We start from the raw sequence: 25,611 nt of genomic DNA, 5'->3' as shown, positions 1-25,611 counted from the left end.
TGGACAATATCAATGTGAAATATTACAACTTCTGGACATTACCGAACTGTCCACATTATCTATTTCATTATGCATAGGCAGTGATGAAATGGCCATGTGGCTCCGTTCATGGATAGGACAAACCAAAAAAATTGGTACAGGATTAATGAAGGTTAGGGGGACCTTACTGAAGCGCATTAAAATATGTTTTTATAGACTCACACTTCCAAGCTCTGCTCACATTATGGCTTTACAATTGCCTTCAGAATCACCTGAAACCTTTGCTCAAGGTGAAACTATACAAGAATCTTGATTTGTTTTCAAGCTCCACAGTGGCCTGCTAACGCAACAACCTCTGCCAGATTACAAGTTCCCTGACAGGAGGAGTAACGCAGAGGCCAGGCGTCTAATAACACTGTCAGTACGAATACCGAGAAGGCTTCAGGATATGAATTCATTTTGCATGAAATGGGGAGAGATAGAGAGGGAGAGACAAAGAAAGGGAGAAAGAGTCCTCTGGAGTGTTAATTGGCTGTCGACCAAAGCACAGCGCGCCAGGGTTCCGCCGTTAAAGATCTGGCTCCACCTGTCATCTCTTTTTCCTTTTTCTCTCTCTCTCTCTCTCTCTCTCTCTCTCTCTCTCCTCTGTCTCTATTCCATTGTCTATTCTCCAAATCATAACTCTCAACCTTTCCTCCCTCTGTCATTTCTACAAAAGTCATGCCACAGACAGTTGTGTCCAGATTACAGCAATTGAGTTGCATAGATTTTGGTAGTGTTCGGTGTGAATTGTAGTAATTGAGTTGCATTAAATGTTAGTAGTGTTTAGTATGTATTACAGTAATTTAGTTGCATTAGATTTTGGTATTGTTCAGTGTGAATTACAGTAATTGAGTTGCATTTGATGTTGGTAGTGTTTGGTGTGAATTACAGTAATTAAGTTGTATTTGATTTTGGTAGAGTTTGGTGTGATTTGAACTCACGATCCTGCCATTGCAAACGCAACACTATACCAGCTGAGCTGCATGGAACCTCTAACCTATTGTCTTGCTTCCTCCTCTCCTTCAACCTCCTCCTGTCTCTCTCTTCCCCCTCCCCAGCACACTTCATTCCATTTTCACCTCCAAATTCCACCCCAAACCCATCTTTTCTGGTTTAGTCAATATTGAATGTCTAATAAAGGCCTTCTTGTGTTACTTAAAGAGGATTTGAGTAGCAGTCTGACAGACAGGAGGGGAGAAAACCATGTAGTTGATCGCCGAAAGACCGGAGGGAAAGAAGCGGTGAAGCGCGAGCGAGTCAGTCCCAGCTCTCCTCAGACCTCACACGCTACCTGCCTGCCTTCTAAATGCATTGCTTTCACAGTGCGCTTCCTCTCATTATACCACACAGGGCTCCTTCCTAAAGCAGTGCACTAAATGGAGAATAGGGTGCCATTTGGGATGCAGTACATGTTCGCTGAACCGAACACCTCAACACACCTCAGCACGGCACCCATGCAGCTTTAAAGACACTCAGCCAAGGACGCCGACTCCTCGGGTCTTGGTACTGTGTTCACCACAAGTCAGGTTCAGCACATTCACTTTAATGATGTTGACACACACATGCGCGTTCAGCTCCTTTCTTTCCTAGACTGTGCTGTACTCTCCTGCTGAGCACGTCAGATAGGATTACGATGATGTGTATTTGTTTTGTTTCTTTCCGGTTCCAGACTGTCGTTTCGCACCTGTATGGTCATTTTGTAAAGCAGCGTCTGACTGCTGATGGAACACATGACAATAATTGGCTGGCATTGAGAGCCTATCTTTGGTCATCTATAGGGTTGCTGAAACTCCTGTGGATCCACTCTTGCAGCCAATCAGTATAATGGAGGTCATTAATGAGACGCTCCCATTAGCTGGGTGAAGGCTGAAGGTGACTTGGAAGAATTACACTCTCCAAGTGAATCCCTGAATCAATAAATCATTCAATCACATTTATTTTACAAAGCCCCTTTTACATCAGCAGTTGTCACAAAGTGCTTACACAGAAGCCCAACCTACAAGCCGAAAAGAGGAATGCGGTAAGTGTTCTTCCTGCCCGTTCCTCTCTGAGGAGGATTCATAATAGCTGTTGCAAATTCTGTGGGTTTATTATGCCTAGTGCTTTCCATGATCATGTGTATGGTATTCTTGGCATTATAAGCCAGGCTCCAGTTATATGCCCGATATTGATCCTTTTGCAAAAACCTGCCTGTTGTCCTTTGGCATTTGCTTATAATTTTTCAAGGGTTTATTCTTCACGTTTGTTCTGTACATCTCTTGTGTATTATTCGGGCTAGTGGTGAGCTAAGCCAGCCATGTCCACCTTCCTCTCTTTATCATCTCCAAGTAAACGTTCAGCACACGGTTCAGAGAGGCCACCATGGATTGAGTCACTGTGCATTTGGCTCTCAATCGGCCGTCCACCGCCGAGACACTTCGTCACACTATTACAGGCAGAGGAATTGTAATCCTGACAGGGGCCACGTCCATGTCACCGACTGCCACAGCCAGACTCAGAGCAGATTACTATAACGTCCAATGAGCATTTAAGGCTTAGTACAGTATAAAAGAGTTATAATGCAAAATGTTATAGAAAGGATGTTCATTTACGGCCATGATCATGTTACGACTTTGCATGTTTTCTTCTGCCTTTTCTCTCTTATCGGTGACCAATTTAAAAGTTGTTATTGTTGTAATCCTTTTTCGCAGAAAGTGTAATTCCTTACTGCGATCATTCAGGATTTGCCCAAGAAGTTACTCCCTCTGTTCTTGACTGAAAAGATTAGCAGAGTTTGACAAAGTTGCATTTTCCTCGAATGGATCGATCTGGCTGCGTCGTAAAGCGCTTACAGTGTATCAAGCCCAAAGAGGAAATAGTAAACACTGTATTAGGATTAATTGTCATGTAGTACCGCGTCATCCCAAAAGGCCCCTCATTCCCTGTGGAACGCACTATTTATGACCAGTGCCCTGGAAGGGTTGTTTAAAACTAGTGCACTATAGAGGAAATATGGTGCGATTTGGGACACTTTGGGATTATTAAAAATGCCATTAACCCAGCCATTGTACGGATTCCCTTTACCAACTATTTGTATGAGTGCAGTTGGCTCATTGCCCCTTAGTCAGGAGCACACAAATAACACGCTTAGTTATGAAAACCCAAGACTCTAATCCCCATATTACCATAGTGCTCTTCTGTAATTGAGTGGCATCCAGGCTGTGTAGCCTTTAGCAGGCGGAGGAGGGGACAGACTGACACCGTTCCAAATGGCACCCTATACCTTTTCAAATGCACGACTTTTGAACACATCTTGGGGTTCACAGGGTCGAAATTAACGCACTGAATAGGGAATAAGGTCTCATTGGGGACCGATAAGTACAATAGCGGGCTCATTCATGAAGAGAGGCACGAGTGTGGCTGACTCACAGCTTGCCTTCCGGGAAGCATCTGACTGGAGTTATTTTTACACTTTACCCGACAGCTACGGAAACAGTCCCACAGATAGCTCTACTCTCTTCTCAGCTGGAGATTCTATACAAAAATATATAAAATTTGCCTGGTAGAGTTAAATCCACAAAGCGAACGTTGCTGTTTCCCGTAGTCCACACAAATCCGATTTGTTTCCTGTGGAAAACCTCTGTGAAGTCAAATCTGTAGTGTATTTCGGGGCAGGAATGAAGTACCGGTGATCAGCTACACAAGTCATAGGGTGCACAGTTGTAGGACCTTCCTTCTAGATCCGTTTTTGCTTCCCTTCACAAAGGCTGTACTTCAGAGAACATGTTGTGAAATGTATATAACCTCAGTTTTCTTGAGGGAGGGAATGAGGTGTTACATTAAGGGAATCGTGCTCTCATGCTCATAAGTGTGTTTCCCCTGTTGTTATCAACCAAAAAGGGAACATAACATTATCATGTCTTTGTGTAACCCAAATTGTTCCGTCGCTCCTCTCCCTTTTCATTGGCAGACAAAACCTGTGGCATTTGCTGTTCGCACAAATGTCAACTACTGCGCCACCGTTGAGGACGACGTCCCTGTGCCGGGCATGGCAATCTCCTTTGAGGCTAAAGACTTCCTTCATGTCAAAGAGGTCAGTGGTCACACAACTATGATGATGAGGTTGAGGATGATGATGATGGAGGAGGAATAGGGTGATGATGATGATGGAGGAGGAATAGGGTGATGATGATGATGGAGGAGGAATAGGGTGATGATGATGGAGGAGGAATAGGGTGATGATGATGATAATGATGGAGGAGGAATAGGGTGATGATGATGATGGAGGAGGAATAGGGTGATGATGATGGAGGAGGAATAGGGTGATGATGATGATGATGATGGAGGAGGAATAGGGTGATGATGATGATGGAGGAGGAATAGGATGATGATGATGGAGGAGGAATAGGATGATGATGATGGTGATGGAGGACGAATAGGATGATGATGATGATGATGCAGGAGGAATAGGGTGATGATGAGGATGATGGAGGAGGAATAGGGTGATGATGGAGGAGGAGGAAGAGGGTGAGGATGATGGAGGAGTAGGGTGATGATGATGGAGGAGGAGTAGGATGATGATGGAGGAGGAATAGGGTGATGATGATGATGATGATGATGGAGGAGGAGTAGGATGATGATGATGATGATGATGGAGGAGGAATAGGGTGATGGTGATGATGATGGAGGAGGAATAGGATGATGATGATGATGATGCAGGAGGAATAGGGTGATGATGAGGATGATGGAGGAGGAATAGGGTGATGATGGAGGAGGAGGAAGAGGGTGAGGATGATGGAGGAGGAATAGGGTGATGATGATGGAGGAGGAGTAGGATGATGATGGAGGAGGAATAGGGTGATGATGATGATGATGATGATGGAGGAGGAGTAGGATGATGATGATGATGGAGGAGGAATAGGGTGATGGTGATGATGATGGAGGAGGAATAGGATGATGATGATGGAGGAGGAATAGGATGATGATGATGATGATGATGATGATGCAGGAGGAATAGGGTGATGATGAGGATGATGGAGGAGGAATAGGGTGATGATGGAGGAGGAGGAAGTGGGTGAGGATGATGGAGGAGTAGGGTGATGATGATGGAGGAGGAGTAGGGTGATGATGGAGGAGGAGTAGGATGATGATGGAGGAGGAGGAATAGAGTGATGATGGAGGAGGAGGAATAGGGTGATGATGGAAGAGGAGGAATAGGGTGATGATGGAGGAGGAGTAGGGTGATGATTGAGGAGGAATAGGGTGATGATGATTGAGGAGGAATAGGGAGGATTATTATGATTCTAATGTGTTGGGGTTGTTGATGATTATTAAAAGACAGATGATATTGATGATGATGAGGACACTTGTATAACCCCTTCCATGTCCGTCCCCCTGTAGAAGTTTAACAATGACTGGTGGATAGGGCGCCTGGTGAAGGAAGGCTGTGAAATTGGTTTCATCCCTAGTCCAGTGAAGATCGAGAACACTCGGATACAACACGAGCAGAGAGCCAAACAGGGCAAATTCCACTCTAGGTACGTACCAACCCCCACCCCCAGCTCACTGTAGTCACCATGGAAACTGACCTGTGCCTTGCCCCAGTCAGTATTTCCAACAATTGCCAACACTTAAGATATGTGTGTGTGTGCGTGTGTGTGTGTGTGTGAGAAAGAGGGAGAATGTAGGTATGCATATCAGGGTCCAAAGCCCTATATGAAATCTACTGGCCCGGACTGATTTTTACTGGCCAAAACTGGAAAAATACCCACAAAACAATTTATTGTATGTAAAAGTATTGTTTGTAAATATCAATTCATCAGAATATAGATTTTTACCACACACTTGCATGTGATGTGAGACATGAGCTGATACAAGCAGTTACTGTTTACATAAATACTTTTTAATAAATACTCATCAAAATATTACTATAAATATAATTACCATCTTTTCATGAAGATATGTGCATTTAATGTGGAATCTAAAACATGACTGCCCCACCTGTATGACTGAATGTCTATTACGCCGTATTTATGTAACCATAAATATATTAACTATCTTTTTTTATTATCAAGGTTGTTGGTTTGCAGACTTCTTGTGTGTATCTGCTTTTAAGCGCATAGACAGGCGTAGTTAGCATGACCCTTATTGTCGACAAGCCATGTCCGTAAGGTTTCTTTATCTGTATTCACGGACTATGTCAAAGATGTTGGCCCGTGAATGGTTTCTCCCATTTCACAACATGATTGGCGGTCGTAATCCATTTTTCAATTTGGCTACGCGCCACCTTATTCATTCGGAGCAGGCAAAGGTTCATTGGTGCATCAGCGGGGTTGTCAGCAGCCCGTTTGGCCCCAATACACGCCACAAGCTGCAGTGACTTAAGAGCATGTTTTCAGGTAGTTGTTCATTCCCTTTTAAAATGACCCTGCCTTGTTGTCTTTCATCGGGAATGAACAACATGTACAGTAGTACATGTGTCTCTTGCCTTTATTGTTTTCGACCCAAGGAAACAGTTCTTTCCACAAAATCAAAAATTATCACATTCGCTTTGCCTGTTTGGGTCCTGCTCTAGAATGGACTATGATTGGTCAAAAAGACGACACCGGTACCATACCACATCGACACATTTTCATGCAAGAACAAGCAAAGACTTAAGTGGGAGGAGTGACAAAGATGACAAGCACATGTTTTAATACGATACTTTGAATTTAAATGGGGAAATGAGCACTGGCCCGTGACTATGTTTGTGTACTTGGGCCATCATCAATGTTGAATCCTGCGTGTATTTAAATCCGGATATGGGTGGGTATGTATGTAATCTGGGTGTGTAAGCATAAGTGAGTTTAGGAATACACTCAACTAAAGGATTATTAGGAACACCTGTTCAATTTCTCATTAATGCAATTATCTAATCAACCAATCACATGGCAGTTGCTTCAATGCATTTAGGGTTGTGGTCCTGGTCAAGACAATCTTCTGAACCCCAAACTGAATGTCAGAATGGGAAAGAATGGTGATTTAAGCAATTTTGAGCGGGGCATGGTTGTTGGTGCCAGACTGGCCGGTCTGAGTATTTCACAATCTGCTCAGTTACTGGGATTTTCACGCACAACCATTTCTAGGGTTTACAAAGAATGGTGTGAAAAGGGAAAAACATCCAGTATGCGGCAGTCCTGTGAGCAAAAATGCCTTGTTGATGCTAGAGGTCAGAGGAGAATGGGCCGACTGATTCAAGCTGATAGAAGAGCAACTTTGACTGAAATAACCACTCGTTACAACCGAGGTATGCAGCAAAGTCCAAATCTTTGAGGGGGATAAATTACAAATAAAAACCTGGTTGCATAAGTGTGCACACCCTCTTATGGGGTATGTGGCTGTGTTCAGAATTAACCAATTACATTCAAACTCATGTTAAATAGAAGTCGTTACACACCTGCCATCAAGTGACTATGATTAATCACAAATAAAGTTCAGCCGTTCTAGTAAGATTTTCCTGACATTTTCTTAGTTGCCTTTGAGAGCAAAAGCCATGTCCGCCAAGAGCTTCCAAAGCATCAGAGGGATCTCACTTTTGAAAGATATCAGTCAGGAAAAGGGTACCTCCAAAATGTATGAAAAGACAAGAAGAGAACTGGTCAGGGAGGCTTCCAAGAGGCCTACAGCAACATTAAAGGAACTGCAGGAGTTTCTGGCAAGTACTGACTGTGTGCTACATGTGACAACAATCTCCCGTATTCTTCATATGAATGGGTTAGGGTGGCAAGACTGAAGCCTTTTCTTACAAAGAAAAACGTCCAAACCCGGCTAAAGTTTGCAAAAACAAACATCCCCCAAAGTCCCCCAAAAGCATGTAGGAAAATGTGTTATAGTCTGATGAAACCAAGGTTGAACTTTTTGGCCATAAATCCAAAAGGTATGTTTGGCACAAAAACAACACTGCACATCACCCAAAGAACACCATACCCACAGTGAAGCATGGTGGTGGCTGCATCATGCTTTGGGGATATTTTTCTTTAGCTGGAACCGGGGCCTTAGGGTGGAGGCAATTATGAACAGTTCCAAATACAAGGCAATTTTGGCAAAAAATCTGTTATAAAGCTGAAGATGAAGTTCACCTTTCAGCACAACAATGGCCCAAAGCACACATCCAAATCCACAAAAGCATGGCTTCACCAGAAGATGATTAATGTTTTGGAAAAAACATATTCTGGACTGATGAGAAAAGTATTTACCAGAGTGATGGCAAGCTGGAAGTGTGAAATGAAGGAACTGGCATACCACCTTATGTGCAGGTGGTATAGCTGCCCATTGGTCTTGGCAAAATGCCTCCAGGTCATGTAAAGTCTTTGGTCGTCTTGCATGAACCGCACATTTGATATCTCCCCAGAGTGACTCGATGATATTAAGGTCAGGAGACAGTGATGGCCAATCCAGAAACACCTTTTTCTGCTGTAACCACTGGAGGGTCAACTTGGCCTTGTGTTTAGGGTCATTGTCGTGCTGGAAAGTCCAAGAGTGTCCCATGTGCCGCTTTCGTGCAGAGGAATGCTAAGTGTCTGCCAGTATTTTCTGAAAACATGCTGCATTCATCATACATTTTCAAAAGATTCCCCATGCCATAAAGCAGTATTTTGGTGTCGTCACTCAAAGTTACAGTGTGCCAGAAGCTGTGAGGCATGTCAAGGTATTATCCGACATATTGTAACCGGCTGTTCAATCACTTATTAAGAAGTGGAAAATTTGGGGATCTCTTGATACCAAGCCAAGGGCTTTTTTTGTGGCATTGGTGCAGTAAAGGCTTCTTTCTGGCAACTTGACCATGCAGCAATCTTTTTTTCAAGTATTGTCGTATTGTGTTTCTTGAAACAACCACACCATCTTTTTCCAGAGCAGCCAGTATTTCTCCTGAGGTAACCTGTGTGTTTTTATTTGTATCCCAAATAATTATTCTGGCAGTTTTGGCTGAAATCTTTTTTGGTCTACCTGACCGTACTGGCTGGCATTTGCAAGGCTTTGGATGTCTTTTTATATACTTTTCCATCGTTATAAAGTTCCATTACCTTGTTACACCGGTCTTTTGACAGTTCTTTTCCGCTCCCCATGGCTCAGTATCTAGCCTGCTCAGTGCATCCACATGAGAGCTAACAAACTCATTGACTATTTGTACCCAGACACTAATTGCAACTTAAAAAGCTACAGGTGTGGGAAATTCACCTTTAAATGCCATTGTGTCTCCTTGTGTGTCTGTAACAAGGCCAAACATTCAAGGGTATGTAAACTTTTGATCAGGGCCATTTGGGTGATTTCTGTTATAATTGTGATTTAAAAAGGAGCCAAACAACTGTGTGATGAATGGCTTCATATGATCACTATTCTTAAAGAAAAAATATTTTGCATGATATTTTCAAAATGCCAAAATGTCAAAATTGTTGCCAAGGTATGCAAACATATGTGCACAATTGTATATGGATCACAGGCTTTGAATGTATTGGATTTGGAAGTACTAAATATGACAATTTAATATTGTTAATTGGTCCCCTTTAAATATAAAAAGGGATGTAATTCTTACACAGTTCACGATTTATGGATGTAAAAACCCTAAATGATATCTAACAATCTGCACTTCAACCTCTTAGTCATTGTTTAATTTCCAATCAAGTGTGCTGCAGTACAGTGCAAAAACACAAAACTGTCAAATATTTATGTATTTCTGTATATTCTGATAAAGCTGATGCAGAGGATTTTTTTTTTTGCAGTAAATCAGGAGCGAACTCCTCAACCAGTTTAGGTGAAGTGGTTCCTAACTCGCGGAAATCCACCCCACCTTCCTCTGGTGAGTAAAGTAGACGCTTGGAGCAGGTGTTTTCATCAACACATTTTTCACTAACAGAAACTCTTCATGCCAACCCTTCAGTATTGTCAACGACTGTAAACCTGTAAGCCTTGATAATGGAAGGTGAATATATATATAAAAGCTCCGGAAAAAATGAAGAGACCACTGCACCTTTTTCTTTCCTTTCCAAAAAAGTTGAAAAGGAAGGTTTTGAGTGAGGCACAAAAAGGTTAAAATTAATAGACCACTGCAAATTGAATGCTTCTGTTCTTCACTCAAAACTTTCCTTTTCAACTTTTTTGGAAAGGAGAGAAAAAGATGCAGTAGTCTCTTAATTTTTTCCGGAGCTGTATTGTATATACAGTGGATATGAAAAGTCACACCCCTGTTAAAATGCCAAGTTTTTGTGATATAAAAGAATGAGACAAAGAAAAATAATGTCAGAACTTTTTCCACTTTCAGTGTGACCTATAATATGAACAATTCAACTGAAAAACTAACTAAAATCTTCAAGGGGGAAAAATGAAAAATAAAAACCTTGGTTGCATTAGTGTGCACACCCTCTTATAACTGGGGATGTGGCTGTGTTCAGATATAACCAATAACGTTTAAACTCATGTTAAATACAAGTCATTACACACCTGCCATCAGTTAAAGTGACTCAGATTAATCACAAATAAATTTCAGCTGTTCTAATAGGGTTTTCCTTAGTTGCATCTCAGAGCAAAAGCCATGGTCCGCAGAGTGCTTCTAAAGCATCAGAGGGACCTCATTGTTGAACGATATCAGTCTGGAGAAGGGTACAAAAGAATTTCCAAAGCATTAGATATACCATGGAACACAGTGGAGACAGTCATCATCAAGTGGAGAAAATATGGCACAACAGAGACATTACCAACAACTGGACATCCCTCCAAAATGTATGAAAAGATGAGAAGAAAACTGGTCAGGGAGGCTTCCAAGAGGTCTACAGCAACATTAAAGGAGCTGCAAGAATTTCTGGCAAGTACTGGCTGTGTGCTACATGTGACAACAAAAACATCCAAGCCCAGCTGAAGTTTGCAAAAACAAACCCCCCAAGTCCCCCAAAAGCATGTGGGAAAATGTGTTATGGTCTGATGAAACCAAGGTTGAACTTTTTGGAACACCATACCCACAGTGAAGCATGGTGGTGGCAGCATCATGCTTTAGGGCTGTTTTTCTTCAGCTGAAACCGGGGCCTTAATCATGATGGAAGGAATTATGAACAGTTCCAAAAAGTTTAAGGGTGTGCACACTTATGCAACCAGGTTATTGTGATTTAATTACATTTTTTCACAAAGATTTCAGTTTGTTTTTCAATTGAATTGTTCACGTTATAGGTCACATTAAAGGTGGAAAATGATTTATGATTTATTTCTGACATGATTTATCTTTGTCTCATTCTTTTACATCACAAGAACCTGGAATTTTAATAGGGCTGTGTATGCTTTTTATATCCACTGCATGCATACATATATATTTGAAAATGTTATATTTTTTTAGCAGAGGCTAATTCTTATTTTGTCTTTGCTACTGACCTACAGTATAGGTCAGTAGCAGTTTAGGTCATTTTTAATCTATAAGATTTATAACATTCAAAAAATATTGTAACAAGGGCAAGAAATGTGTTTTTAAAGTTCTTTATGTAGTTCTCAAGAGTCAGGTGAACTTGTGGATACAGTGTGTATGTTTCTTCTTACAATATGACGTTTTGTGGTAGGGCTACTGGTCAGTGCTAAACGCTGTTTATGCTAAAAGCAATTGCATTATCATAGGGCCTCACAAGGTTTTTTGGCCTGTAATCTAATTTTAATATCAAAAGTCTGATTCTGGTTTACAGACTGTTCTTGTCCAATTGATTTCATTCTGTTCTGCTGGCAACTAGTTCCTAAGAGTATTGTCTACCAAGACATGGGGTTATCATATTTTGTAGCTTAAACAAACTGCTATAGTCACATCTGTAGGAAGAAAACCAAACCTGCTCTGTTTACTAGAACCCCATTTCACAGCTACAGGAGGTACCTCTTGTAGTAATGTGATGACACGTTGTTTCAGCGACAAAACAAAATATCAATTGGCAAAATCCCATACTACCCTTTACACAATTTGCTGCTCCTTGTGCTATTATAAACCATTGTGCTATTGTTTACTGTCAGTGCTCTTGTATTGTATAGTTGACTGTGGTCTCAATATGGTGTATATTGAGTAAATTCTAGTGAAATAATGAGTGTCTGTTCTGTGTTAGGTGTTCATTGTTCTCCATCTAGCCTCCTGTGTTCGCCTCTGTGTAACAGTCTTCCTGTGTGTCTGTGTGCGTAGCCATTGACATAGACGCCACAGGCTTAGATCCCGAGGACAATGAGCTTCCAGTCCACCTACGGTCCCCTAGACCCAGTCAGCCAAACACTGTCATATCTCCCACCCTAGCCAGAGAGAAACGAATGCCCTTCTTTAAGAAGGTAAACATGGCCCGTACACCGCTGTCCTCCCTCAGCCACTCGTCTCTGTCCGTCCGTCTGCACGGCTACCCACCGTGTCCGCCTGAGTGGCTGCTCCGCATCACCATGTTCACCATCCGGCCGGTCCGTTTACTTACAAGCACAGTCTGTCTCTCACCCCCCCCCCCCCCTCACAGACGTTCGATCCATTAGCGTGCATGTTGCCTGTTTCTTAACCATCTCTCTCTGTCCTCTTCCATCTGGGCCTTAGCTAAGCAGAAGCAGAAGTCGGTAAGTAAAGTTAGCGTTGCAGCACGTACCAAACCATCCTAACCACCCACCTCCCCTTAGGGGAGCCCCGGGGGTCTGGGATGTGCTTCCTGTTCGTTTGCTGCAGTGGGTGTGGTTAACCCTGACTCTCCCATCCTACTTGCTGTTGTTGCTATTGTCTGTGTGTGTGTGTGTGTGTGTGTGTGGTCTGAGTTTAACAACACATCAAATCGGACAAATCGGTCCAAGCAAGGTTTTTTTTAGCCGTTCCCCACAAGTAAAAGTATGGCTTTCTGGCTTAGGTTTAGGGTAAATCCAGTTGGGTTAATGTAAGGGTCAGGGTTACTTTTAAATGTAGGCATTTATGGGTTAGGGTTAGACATTAGGGCTATGTTAAGTGTTAGTGTAATTGTTAGGCTATTGAGGTATAGGTTAGGGTTAGGGGATAATTATTTTTATAGTATTAGTGTGTGAATGAATGCATGATGCAGAGTTAGTGGGCACTCAGTGTATCCTATTCTTAAACCAGAAGGGCATATCTATAGTTACAGCTATCATCATCATCTTGAAGGTTCATCACACAGCAATATGAATCAAGTGCGACCTCCATTAAAACAATGACTCCAATTGTCGTTGCTTATACACGTTCTACGGGAATCTTGCCTTAAATAAAGCACTTCCCGAAGTAACACACAAATCCTGAGGATTCAGTGTCACATACTTCCTAAGAAAAGCAATGACAACAGCAGCGGGGCCCGCTAACATGTCCGTCTCTGTGACGACAGTGACCAGCAGCGCTCCTGACACAGTCAACTCTGGCGCGCATCTAGCAGACGTTAGAATAACAGTTCCCTGGGGACAGCCAGTGACGACAGCAGAGTCGAAAAAGTGAAAGAGAGGGAGACAGAGAGGGAGATGGACATGGAGAGACAGGAAAAAGGAAGTAGAGAGAGCGAGAGACAGGAAAAGGAATAGAAAGAGAGATAAGGGAAAAAGAGATGCCTATCCTAAAAAAGGATCAATGTGAGACAGGTAAACATAGTAGAGATGAAGTTAAAAGAAAAACAGAATGCGATGGGGCAAAAAACATAGCTGAGTCATAGCTGCAATATCCAGGTGTGAAAGAAGGTAGAAGTGTGACAGGCTGATCACTATCACCTCTCTCTGTCATCCTCTCTCTCTTCATCCAGCTGTCATGGCTATCTCCAACAGTTCTTAGATTGCACACTGTCGCTCCCTAGGAGGAATGCACTTTCATTTCTCAGTGAAAAGCGGCAGCCTGACAGTCCCTATGTCGGACGTGATCCTCAGACAGACCACACTGTCACAACAAAGCTGTAGACTTGACAGCACATAGATGTGGGCAGAGGTCTATAGTCTCACTGTCAAACACACACATACACACATAACCACATGCATATCCCTTTGGAGCAGTCACCGATATACACTGAGCTCCCACTTAGTTTCTGTGTGACTGGGTTTCTCTCTGCTAGTCTGCTCGCTGTTTTCTTTTAGTTTGAGTTTTTACCATTTCCTACCGTTTTCGATCTGAATATCTTTTGGATATTCCTTTTCCGAATAACCAATCCAATTTGGTTCTTTGTGTTCCTGTTCTGACTAACCAATCAATTTTGGTTCTTTGTGTTTCTGTTCCAACTAACCAATCCTTTTTGGTTCTTTGTATTCCGGTTCCAACTAACCATTTTCTGTACTAACATTCCCTTTGAGTTGGAGAAGAATTATGTAATGAGAGATTCTGCTTGTTTCTAGAGGATAATTTGCTAACGTAGAGTACTGTGCAGAAGTCATAGGCACCTAAAAGTGGAATAAAGTCATTTATTTGGATAGTAAGTGTATATTTGTAAATATATATATATATATATATATATATATATATATATATATATATATATAAATATAAAACACTTAATATCCAAATGATAGGTTTGAATTTCAGGGGCCTAAGACTTTTGCACAATACTGTAGTTCCTCCAAATGAAAACTGAACCCCCTTACGGATCATTCAACCATAAAAGGATCAAGGGATATTCCAATCCCAGATTGCCCTTTTTAACAGGCTTCCCATGTGTGTTGAGTGTAATCTGTGTTCACAATTATGACATCTCATTGCATAGTTCACAAGTTACAGTCCCCTTCACTTCTATTAAAGGGTGTGGGGTGTTTTGCGTGACTGCGGGTCCCACCCCCCCCAATGAGATTTGGAAATGTGTCCCTTATGCCTCCCTAATGAGTGGCATTTGGTACGCAAGCCTGTATGATAATCTGCCTGGATGCAAACCTGAAGGGTGTTTCTTCTCATTGGGCAGACGGAACACATTCCTCCGTACGACGTTGTGCCTTCCATGCGACCTGTGGTCCTGGTTGGACCGTCACTGAAGGGCTATGAGGTAACTACACTCATTTGCATAGATTTTAATTTATTTGGATCTTTGTTAGCTTCTTCCAAAACAGCAGCTACACTTCCTGAGGTCCGCAGAAAACAGAAAAAAAATTAAACACTGATGTACTGATAGATCCACATAACTGCAATGCAACCACGTTAAATTAACGTTACCACTAAAACACTACTCAACTGTTTAACTGCTCAATTATGAATTTTGGTTTTGGGCTTGGACCAATCTTGGTTACAACATTCCTGTAACTGTCCCAACATTTTTTGGCAGATTTCCTGTTCATTCCCTACTGATGCTGGGAGTTTTCCAAATGGGATTACATCCAGAAAACCAAAGAATTATGGGAGTTACCAAAATTTTGCAACTCTACTAAACTCACAAATACATTATTTAAAACCCTAGTTATTCTAGGATAACTACAAAACTTTCAGATACATTCTTTTGAAACAAATTAAATTTCCACTTGTCATTTCGGGCACATGGATGTTGTTCCAGAGTTTATCTTACTCTCAGTGCATTAGTGGAAAGCAGACAGAAGCAGCAGCCTCTTGAACACTGAGAATCACTGTTGTTTACAAAGTCGGATAAAGTGCTATCAGTCAATGAAACAATAGTCTGCTAAGAAGCTCCTTATCTCACCAACCGAGCGCTTGCTGCTTTTCACCCACCCGTGGAGACACAGACACGAAAATGTGTATACATATATATATATATATATATATATGAGTGTGTGTGTATATATGTATGTATGTATATACATACATAAATACATATACATAAATTTTTAGAGCACCTTTTTTGTAGTTTCTATTTAAAGTTACACAGTAAAATGTCATAATCTACTCTGAAATTAAAGCATAGAACTAATGAACAATTGGGGAAAAAAGAGAAATCATGGAATTGTTTGTTTTACATATTTTCACCCACTCTGTGCAACTTGCTGACTGGATCCAGCAAAAGAGCCCCAGACCATCATACATCCTCCTCCATGTTTGTCACTCACAGAGAACCATCCTTTCGCATACTCGACGGCATACAAAACCCTTCATGATGATCTGAAGATTTAAAATTCTGATTTTTTTGTCATCGGTCCCTAAGACCTTCTTCCAGTCTTTAGTAGTCCACTGGCAGTGCTTCAAGGCCCAGGCAAGCCTCTTTTTCCTATTTTGCCGTCTTATGAATTACTTTCTTTCTGCCACTCAACCTGTCAAACCTGCAGCTTGAAGTCTTCTCTTCACAGTTGAAACTGAAACTTGCTTACTTCGTGTTAAGCTGTGCTTGAAGCTGTTTTCCTGTGAGCCACCTATCACAAAAGCTGATGACTCTCAGAAACATGTCTTCAGATATTGTTGTGGCATTGGGTCTGCCAGACAGATTCCTGCCAGTTTCCTCTAAGTGCCTTTTGATGTTGTACTGCAGGAAACTGTAATCACTAACACCTTGTCTTTCTTTGCAATTTCTCTAAAGGAAAGACTTACACTTTTAAGGGTTATAATGGTCTTTCTGTATTCCTTTGTTAATTCTCTTTTTCTCCCCATTATGATAGCAATATTCTGGACTTTGACTGATCATAATACAATAAAAAATTGAAAAATGGGGGTGTTCTAAAACTTTGGAACTGTAATGTATATGTATATATCTTTTTAAATATATATAAATAACCACTTGCTAGCCAAATAAATGACTTTAGTTTGACTTTCATGTGCCTAAGACTTTTGCACAGTACTGTAACTAGGAAGCATATAGAAAAAGAAATGTTGGTATGACCAGACATTTGCTTTGCCAAGTTACAAGCTGCATATTGAACCTACTGTACATGCTAGTGAGTTAACACCATCATCATTATAACACTACCACCAACATTACGTTATTATAACACCATCGTCATTATAACACTACCACCAACACTACATTATTATAACACCATCGTCATTATAACACTACCACCAACAATATCGTCATTATAATACTACCACCAACACTACGTCATTATAACACTACCACCAACACTACGTCATTATAACACCATTGTCATTATAACACTACCACCAACACTACGTCATTATAGCACTACCACCAACACTACGTCATTATAACACTACCACCAACATTACGTCATTATAACACTACCACCAACACTACGTCATTATAACACCATTGTCATTATAACACTACCACCAACACTACATCATTATAACACCATCGTCATTATAACACTACCACCAACACTACGTCATTATAACACCATCGTCATTATAACACTACCACCAACACCATCGTCATTATAACACTACCACCAACACTACGTCATTATAACACCATCGTCATTATAACACTACCACCAACACTACGTCATTATAACACCATCGTCATTATAACACTACCACCAACACTACGTCATTATAACACCATCGTCATTATAATACTACCTCCAACACTACGTCATTATAACACCATCGTCATTATAACACTACCACCAACACCATAGTCATTATAACACTACCATCGTCATTATAACACTACCACCAACACCATCGTCATTATAACATCGTCGTCATTATAACACTACCACCAACACCATCGTCATTATAACACCATCGTCATTATAACACTACCACCAACACCATCGTCATTATAACACTACCACCAACACTACGTCATTATAACACCATCGTCATTATAACACTACCACCAACACCATCGTCATTACAACACAACCACCAACACCATCGTCATTATAACACTACCACCAACACTACGTCATCATAACACCATCGTCATTATAACACTACCACCAACACTTCGTCATTATAACACCATCGTCATTATAACACTACCACCAACACCATCATCACTATAACACTACCACCAACACCATCGTCATTATAACACTACCACCAACACCATCGTCATTATAACACCATCGTCCTTATAACACCATTGTCACTATAACACTACCACCAACACTACGTCATTATAACACTACCACCAACACTACGTCATTATAACACCATCGTCATTATAACACTACCACCAACACCATCATCACTATAACACTACCACCAACACCATCGTCATTATAACACTACCACCAACACCATCGTCATTATAACACCATCGTCATTATAACACCATTGTCACTATAACACTACCACCAATCCTGTGGAGGCTGAGAAACCCTGACATTTTCCCACTGGGTGCGCACACACAGACACACACACACACACGCATATACACACAGACACAGTTGAAAAGTGTGTGTGTGTGTGTGTGAACCTTGTAATTTGGCAAAGCAAAAATTACAAGGTTGCAAAAGTTACAGTACTGTGCAAAAGTCTTATGCACATGAAAGTCAAACTAAAGTCAACCCTAACCCTGAAAAGTGTCCTTTTTTAACATCCTATTTGCTTTTAGGTGACAGACATGATGCAAAAAGCACTGTTTGACTTTTTGAAACATCGATTTGAGGGGAGGTAAGTTGAACCATCTCTCTTTCGCCCTTTCTTTCTTTTTCTCTCTTTCTTTGTCACTGCTCAGTCTGTTCTCCTGTGTCCTACAGGCTGGTATTTAGTTGTCCCTGGAGGTTTTGCAGACAGAGTGTGTAACAAGTTTGTTTGGCCTGAAGATGTGTGCTAGCTATTGCTTTAAATAGGTCCTCTCCATGTCCTTAATAGGCCATAGTGCGCCCTTGTGCAGCACAGAATTCTCCTCTGCTCCTCGCTTCCCTAGGCACCAGTCCCTGTCTGGCCTGCCCGGACACTCTCCCATCCATCGTAGAGAAAGGATGTTACAGATCTTAGGAGCAGCTTATACTGTAATATGACTTTTTCATAACCAGATGTTTTCAAATTCAAATATTTGTTCTAATGCATATTAGGATACATGTGAAACATAATAAAATGTAAAATGGTGTTTTTTGTATCATAGAATCTTTCAGGTGTGACATTCATTTGGGAATGTATTTGCAAAAAAATATTTGACACGTATTTTAGATTAGTCCGTTTCATTTTGGTATCGGTGAGTATAAGCACACTCACATCATCTCTGTCTATTTCATAGAAATCACAATACCTTTCGGCTTATTGACTGCAGTCAGTTTTTTCTTTATTTATTTGAATACCAGGCTTTTTCCAGGTTTTACTTTTCTTTTGGGGGCTTGTAATCTTTAATCAAGACTATCCGTTTCAGAAATCCAAACAAACTTATTTCCTCAGTGACCGGTCCTTTTCTTTCTGCCTTTCCATCAGAATATCAATCACTCGAGTCACAGCGGACATTTCTCTTGCCAAACGCTCAGTCCTCAACAACCCTAGTAAACACGCCATCATCGAGCGCTCAAACACGCGCTCCAACCTTGGTGAGTTCTGAAGGTCTGAACTGTTCCCCTAGTGTTTGCTGCAGGCAGAGAGACTGATTATTCTTTTCAACATTCCCTTCTCTTTATTCAAATAAAGAAAAAAAATCAGATATGTCCCAAATGGCAGTTAAGCATTATTTATCTGGAAATAGGGTGCCATTTGGAACGATACCTTAAAGATGATTTTAATGCGTGTTGGACGGGGCAATGACTTGGCTGGAGCTGTGATTTAAAATGTTTTGTGTTTTAGAGAGAGAGAAAGAAACTAGAAGCCTGCTGCCAGATAACAAGGTCAAGAACCCATATAAATTAAGCAGCTTTGATTAACGAGCTGCGATTACAATGAAACAGATTCCTCAGTTATAACCTCACAAGGGTGGCCGGAGAGCCAGTGGAACTACAGAAGCCATCCAGCTAATCTTTGTGTTGGATCGCCGTCACATTAGCTGCGTTTTGACGAGCAGTCCAATTCTGCTATTTCTTTTTAAATATGTGGTATTTGAACCAGTCAGATCAGCATTGAAACTGATCTGACTGCAAGAGATCAGATATAATTGATCAAAGACCGATTTAATGGAAAAGAAGATCCAAATTGGTCTGGCCAGTTATAATGGACTAGACAGAGTAAATTGGGCTAATCAGAGTGAACTTTTAATCAGTGCCCAATGTAGACCTTGGCCAAATTTAGGGCACTAAATAGAGAATGGGGTGCCATTTCATACGTAGTCTGTCAAGCTGTAGAAACTACCGTGCAGGGTCAACTCTTATTCTGTGAAGTCCAGAGCCAGTTGTTTTTCTCATACTGTACCTCATCATCATTAATTGCTCCTAACTGGTGTCCCAGGTCGAAATAATTTCCTGATTAGAGGGTTGCAATGAAAAAAAGTTGAGTTGACCTTAGTGGTTAAAGAGTTGGAATATTAACTGAAAGGTCATTTGTGTCAAGGCAAAATGGTTAAAGCATTGCAAGTTCCCAGGAGCACAGTGGGCTAAATCATTGAGAAATTGAGAAAGTTTGGAACCACGAAGTCTCTTCCTATAGCTGACTCTCTGGTTAAACTAAGTAACCGGGCAAGAGGTCAGGAAGGTGATGAAGAACCCAATGGCCATTCTAACAGAGCTTCAGAGTTTCTCTGCAGAGATGGGAAAACCTGCAAGGACAACTATCTCTGCAGCACTCCATTAATCAGGCTAGACAGAAGACACTCCTGAGTAAAAGGCAAATGACATGCCGCCTGAATGACGTGAGGAAAATAATATCTGATGAAAGGAAAATCAAACTATTAGATTGAATTCCAAGTGATTTGTTGGGCAAAAATAAGTTACCTGCCTAATAAAATCCCTATGGTGAGGCATGGGGGGGAGCATCATGCTTCTCAGTGGTAAAGCCCAGGAAACTGGTCATGATGGAGGGAAGGATGAACAGAGTAAAATAAAGCATTCTGAAAACTATTTCAGCACAAATTTATTTTGTTCCATTTTGAAGGCAGTGGCTAAGACTGCTGGATCCCACTAGGCCACACCAACTGTCATTAAGACAGAGGAGTCACATAGCATCAGTCAGTGAGCAATAATGGCAAAAAACATGCTGTGTGTTTTTCACCACACACCCCTCCACATTTGTCTAAAACATTTTTACGTGTTCAAGACATGTTGAAAGTACATATAAGGAATAACTTCCCCAAACATTGTCAGGGCAAAAGCAGCAGTCACTTTCTGTTTGCCCGCTTTAACATCTGTCCAAACTGGCCTTCCTGGCCTAATCTCAAACGAAAACACTTTCATTAATCTTTCTGCACTTAATCATAACCCTCTGGTATAGGCCAACAGGCACCATAACGTATTGCTTTTGGAACGGTGCTAAATTATGTATATGGGGAATTAAATCATGTGCGTTCGTGACAAGAGTCAGCTTTGTCATACACGCGTTATGTATCTAGGTGCATCTTAGTCAAGGGCATCTTAGTCAATATGCCAGGCTTTGTTGGAGCTTCTAATGATATCTAAAGGAAGTGGTACTCGATGGATCGTTCCAGGACTGTTCACGATTCATGCAAGAGACCAGTGTCAGTATGGAGAAAATTGGCTTATTCTCTTACATTCGTTGCTCATCACTTCTGTATTTCTATGTGATCCTATTGCATAGCAATTAATTCTGGCTAATCTCTTCTTCTTTCATCACCTCTTAATTGTAACACAGAGTGAAAGCCGATATATGGTTTGACTTTGTTTTATTCCCTCTCTCCTGCAATCTCTTTCTCCCCAACTTTCGTTCCACCCAGTGGCTGAAGTTCAGAGTGAGATAGAGCGTATCTTTGAACTGGCGCGGACCTTACAGCTGGTGGTTCTGGATGCAGACACCATCAATCACCCGACCCAACTAGGCAAGACCTCCCTTGCCCCCATCATCGTCTATGTCAAAATCTCATCTCCCAAGGTGAGGCCATGCAAAGCGACCAAGTGTCAACCTAACACTATCCTGGTCTATGCACAATTCACAAACATGTATTTATCCAGCCCATCATCTCAAACGCAATCATAATATGTAACACAGTAACATGCAATATAATACATTCATACATAAGGTAATACATATAATACAGGTTATATATATATATATATATATATTTAAATAGTTAAATGGTATGGGTAAGGGAAGAGGTCAAATGGAGTGGAAATGTTTGCAGGTTCATAAAACTTATTTTCCGTTCTAATCTTATGTATATATGTACTATAATATACATAACGTAATACATATAAATAATCTAATACGAATACTGTATATAGATAAGATAATACATCTATACATCAGGTTATACATATGTATAGATATAAGTGGTGATGATGCTGTCTGCAAAGGAAGGTGCGTCACATGTTAAACAGCCTGTTCCAGACAGTGTGAAGGCAGAGACTGACACACAGGGTTGGGTAGGTTACTTTTTAAATGTAATCCGTTATAGTTACAAGTTACCTGACCACATTTGTAATCAATAACGATTTTAGATTACTCAAAATCAGTAAAAATTAAGATCCGTAGCTTTTCGCCCGTACATTAATCTACAGTACTCTGATGTTTTGCTCCACAATCACTAACATTGTGAAAACGCTGAAGAAACCCTAGGCACGCGAACGCACGTTTGCAATCGTGAACACAGGCATACAAATAAGTTTTATCCGCGCGAACGTAACATGATCATTAGGGCCATCAGCAATTGATTTTCAAATCGCAAATTAGAGAAATAAACTGTGATAATACACCTGCACTCTTAGTTTAAAGTCAATGTCATCAGCAGCCAATGATAAAGAATGGATGCAATATTCTGAGATGCAAAGCAAGCAGAATCACATTGCCTACCTGTATGGATGGAGTTGAGGTGGTTGCGTCAAATCCATATCCTCATCCTTCGGCAGAGTGCTTCCCAACACACCTTTGCTCCTTAAATATTGTGATTAATTCCATATAATGTTTTATCTTGAAGGCAGCCCATGTTACAGCTATCTAACAAATAGTTGCCTAATCTTCAAAAACATTTCCTGTCTGAGTTTTTCAGTGCAACACTTCTCGGCTGTGTTGTTTGGTGCATTTGAGAAATAATCCTTGAAAATGTAACTATATATAACACTTGAGCTAATATATAACACAAGGTAGGCCTATTGCCTATCATTGTTCTGAGAAAGATGCGCCGAGTATATAACTAAATCACCTTTAAATGAGTTGGCTAATATAGATACACACTGTTTTTACCAGTTCAACTAGCGCTTCATCAGTCACTAAACTGCTAATGCGCATCCACATTTGCACACATGATGATCACACACATATCAGTTAAGGGGCTCAATTGTTATTTTGGTTAAAATAACAATGTTTTTAAAACATTAAATTAAAAAAACAAGCATGCAGCGTGTCATAATTATTTTGCGCACCTATTATTTTTCAATTGAAGTAATCCAAAAGTAATAAACATTTTGCAAAAGTATCTGTAATTACAATATTTTAGTTGGTAACGTAACAGATTACAGTTACAGTTTTTTTTGTAATCCGTTACGTGTAATCCGTTACTCCCCAACTCTGCCGACACATTAATGAAGTAAACAGTGCTGAAGGAAATGTCTCCTCTTCTGAGACTCTGGGGAGTGGTGAAGCAGTTTCCTACTGGTTTATGTATGTTTCTGGATGTGCCTTGTGCATTTGGGTTTCAATGGTGTATTGATGTGTCTGGTCGCTCCTCATATTGCTTTTTCCTAAATAAACGGTGCCCTGTTCTGATTTTTTAATACGGCCTGTCAACTCCAGCTACTCAACTTATCAGAATGGGCGAGAGTGAGATATGTGATGTGAATGATTTATAGCGCTGACCTTCCGCTGTGAGTAAATAACACTCATGACTGAAAGATCAATAACATTGCAGGGATTTGAGTAACAAAAAAAGGTAGAAGGAAGAAAAACATTGTCAGCCTGAATCAGACCACAATGGGCTTAACCAAGTCTCATTGAAACAGCTCTTCTCCTCCTTTCATCGAGTTCTGATACTGTGAATCTGTAGAAAGTTAGTCTGCTACATTGCAGCTGACTTTGTAGCAGTGTTGGTGATGCTGATGTGATGGAGTTGATTTTGTAAAAGGCTTGATGACCCTGACGTGTGATGGAGATGATTTTGATAAAGGGTTGATGAAGCTGACGTGATGTAATTCAATCTATCAATCAAATGTATTTATAAAGCCCTTTTTACAACAGCAGATGTCACAAAGTGCTTTACAGAGACAACCGGCCTTAAACCCCAAGGAGCAAACAACAGTAGTGTTGGATTTCTCATTGAAACAGCTCATCTCCTCCTTTCATCGAGTTCTGATGCTGTGAATCTGTAGAAAGTTAATCTGCTACATTGCAGCTGATTCTGTAGCAGTGGAGATGATGCTGACATGATGGTGTTGATTTTGTAACTGTAGAGATGATGCTGAGGTGATGGACTTGATGTTATGGTGGTGAAATCCCTTTAATATAAAGGAGTGTTTTATGGTGTTGACATGCTTTCATGTGACACAGTTAACTTTGTTATGAATCTGAAATGCTGTCATTTATTTGAAATGACTTTATGCTATACTTTTTAACTGCTCTCATATATTTGAGTTGACTTTGATGGTGACTAGGTTGGAGTTCTTAATTACATTAATGAGACGTTACGGTGTTGAAACCTTTTAATTTGATGGATCTGACTTTGGTATGGTGTTGAAACACAGTGTAATGGAGTTGACTTTGTCACAGCGCTGATGGTACGACTCTCACGCCTCTCTCTCATTTCCCACAGGTTTTGCAGAGGCTCATAAAGTCCAGAGGGAAGTCTCAGGCCAAGCACCTTAACGTCCAGATGGTGGCTGCAGACAAACTGGCCCAGTGCCCTCCCGTGAGTATAGCCATGCCACTGGCCAGAGGTCTCTTCAACCACAGGTATTACCTTGGGGTAAAGGAGAAGAAGAACAAAAATAAAAATAATATTACATGACTGCTACCAACGAAAGTTGGCTAACTAGGTTATGTTCATCTATAATTATGATTCAGATGAGATCTATATGCCCAGGAAGCTATATGTCATTTTGGCTGTTCATAAATGTTTTATAATTACACATAAGTACCAATAATTTTTCGAAAGTTTCTGATTTATTCCTCAACAGTGCTTGTGAAAAGATGACTGGCAAGGACATTAATGTGTAACAAACTTAAATAATGAACTAGCAAGATAGTTAGTTGTGCCACAAGCTCCTTTTTCAAAATTGTCTGTCTAGTTAGTCTGCAGTTATTTTATAGCCAGGCAGGCTAAATGTTGCTAAAATCACATCCCTTTCTTTCCTTGGTCAACAGCCCACAAGCTGTGACACACATACATAAGTGATGCTCACCCACACACAACAGCTTTGATAATGAGCTCCTTAGTTCTCGCCTCCTTTTCAGGACTCCTTAGAAGAGAGTCAGAGGTGAGAGACATGGGTTCTGGGAACACATAGAGATATTCTCAGTTTTACTACATGCTGTTAAGGCCTGAACCTCTACTTGGGAAACACTGGCTGAAGATGCACATTGATGTAACCTGAAGTCTTATGTAATCGTGCACTGATGAGATGTTTGCATTGAGTCGTGTGTATATATCTCCCGTAGGGATCCCGCTTTGGTCTCTGCTGTCATTAATTATAGTAGTTCTTCAGAAAGCCTCATATCTCATGCCAATTCTATTTATATCCTAATATGATATTCCTTTATAATATGAGCCCAAAAACTACAGG

At 40.8% G+C, this 25,611-nt stretch overlaps 1 protein-coding gene across 10 annotated transcripts in view; it reads left to right on the top strand.

The window, feature by feature from the left end:
* The window catches only part of cacnb2a (calcium channel, voltage-dependent, beta 2a), a 132,906-nt gene that overhangs the window by 102,675 nt on the left and 4,620 nt on the right, over positions 1–25,611 (top strand). For 8 of the 10 annotated variants that reach the window (XM_010905755.4, XM_020044479.3, XM_010905759.5 and 5 more), the window contains 9 exons: positions 3,971–4,093; positions 5,401–5,537; positions 9,759–9,835; positions 12,176–12,315; positions 14,892–14,972; positions 18,393–18,451; positions 19,226–19,335; positions 21,618–21,772; positions 24,642–24,737. In XM_010905755.4, coding sequence (XP_010904057.2) covers positions 3,971–4,093; positions 5,401–5,537; positions 9,759–9,835; positions 12,176–12,315; positions 14,892–14,972; positions 18,393–18,451; positions 19,226–19,335; positions 21,618–21,772; positions 24,642–24,737 — 978 coding nt within the window. Of the gene's footprint in view, positions 1–3,970; positions 4,094–5,400; positions 5,538–9,758; positions 9,836–12,175; positions 12,316–12,565; positions 12,586–14,891; positions 14,973–18,392; positions 18,452–19,225; positions 19,336–21,617; positions 21,773–24,641; positions 24,738–25,611 lie in introns of all 10 variants that reach the window. The other 2 variants (XM_020044480.3, XM_010905762.4) reach the window with 1 other exon arrangement.

The sequence above is a fragment of the Esox lucius genome, chromosome 21 (genome assembly GCF_011004845.1).
Source record: "Esox lucius isolate fEsoLuc1 chromosome 21, fEsoLuc1.pri, whole genome shotgun sequence".
NCBI lineage: Eukaryota > Metazoa > Chordata > Actinopteri > Esociformes > Esocidae > Esox > Esox lucius.
Note: the sequence above shows the minus strand (reverse complement) of the source record. Positions and strands in the feature narration are given on the sequence as shown.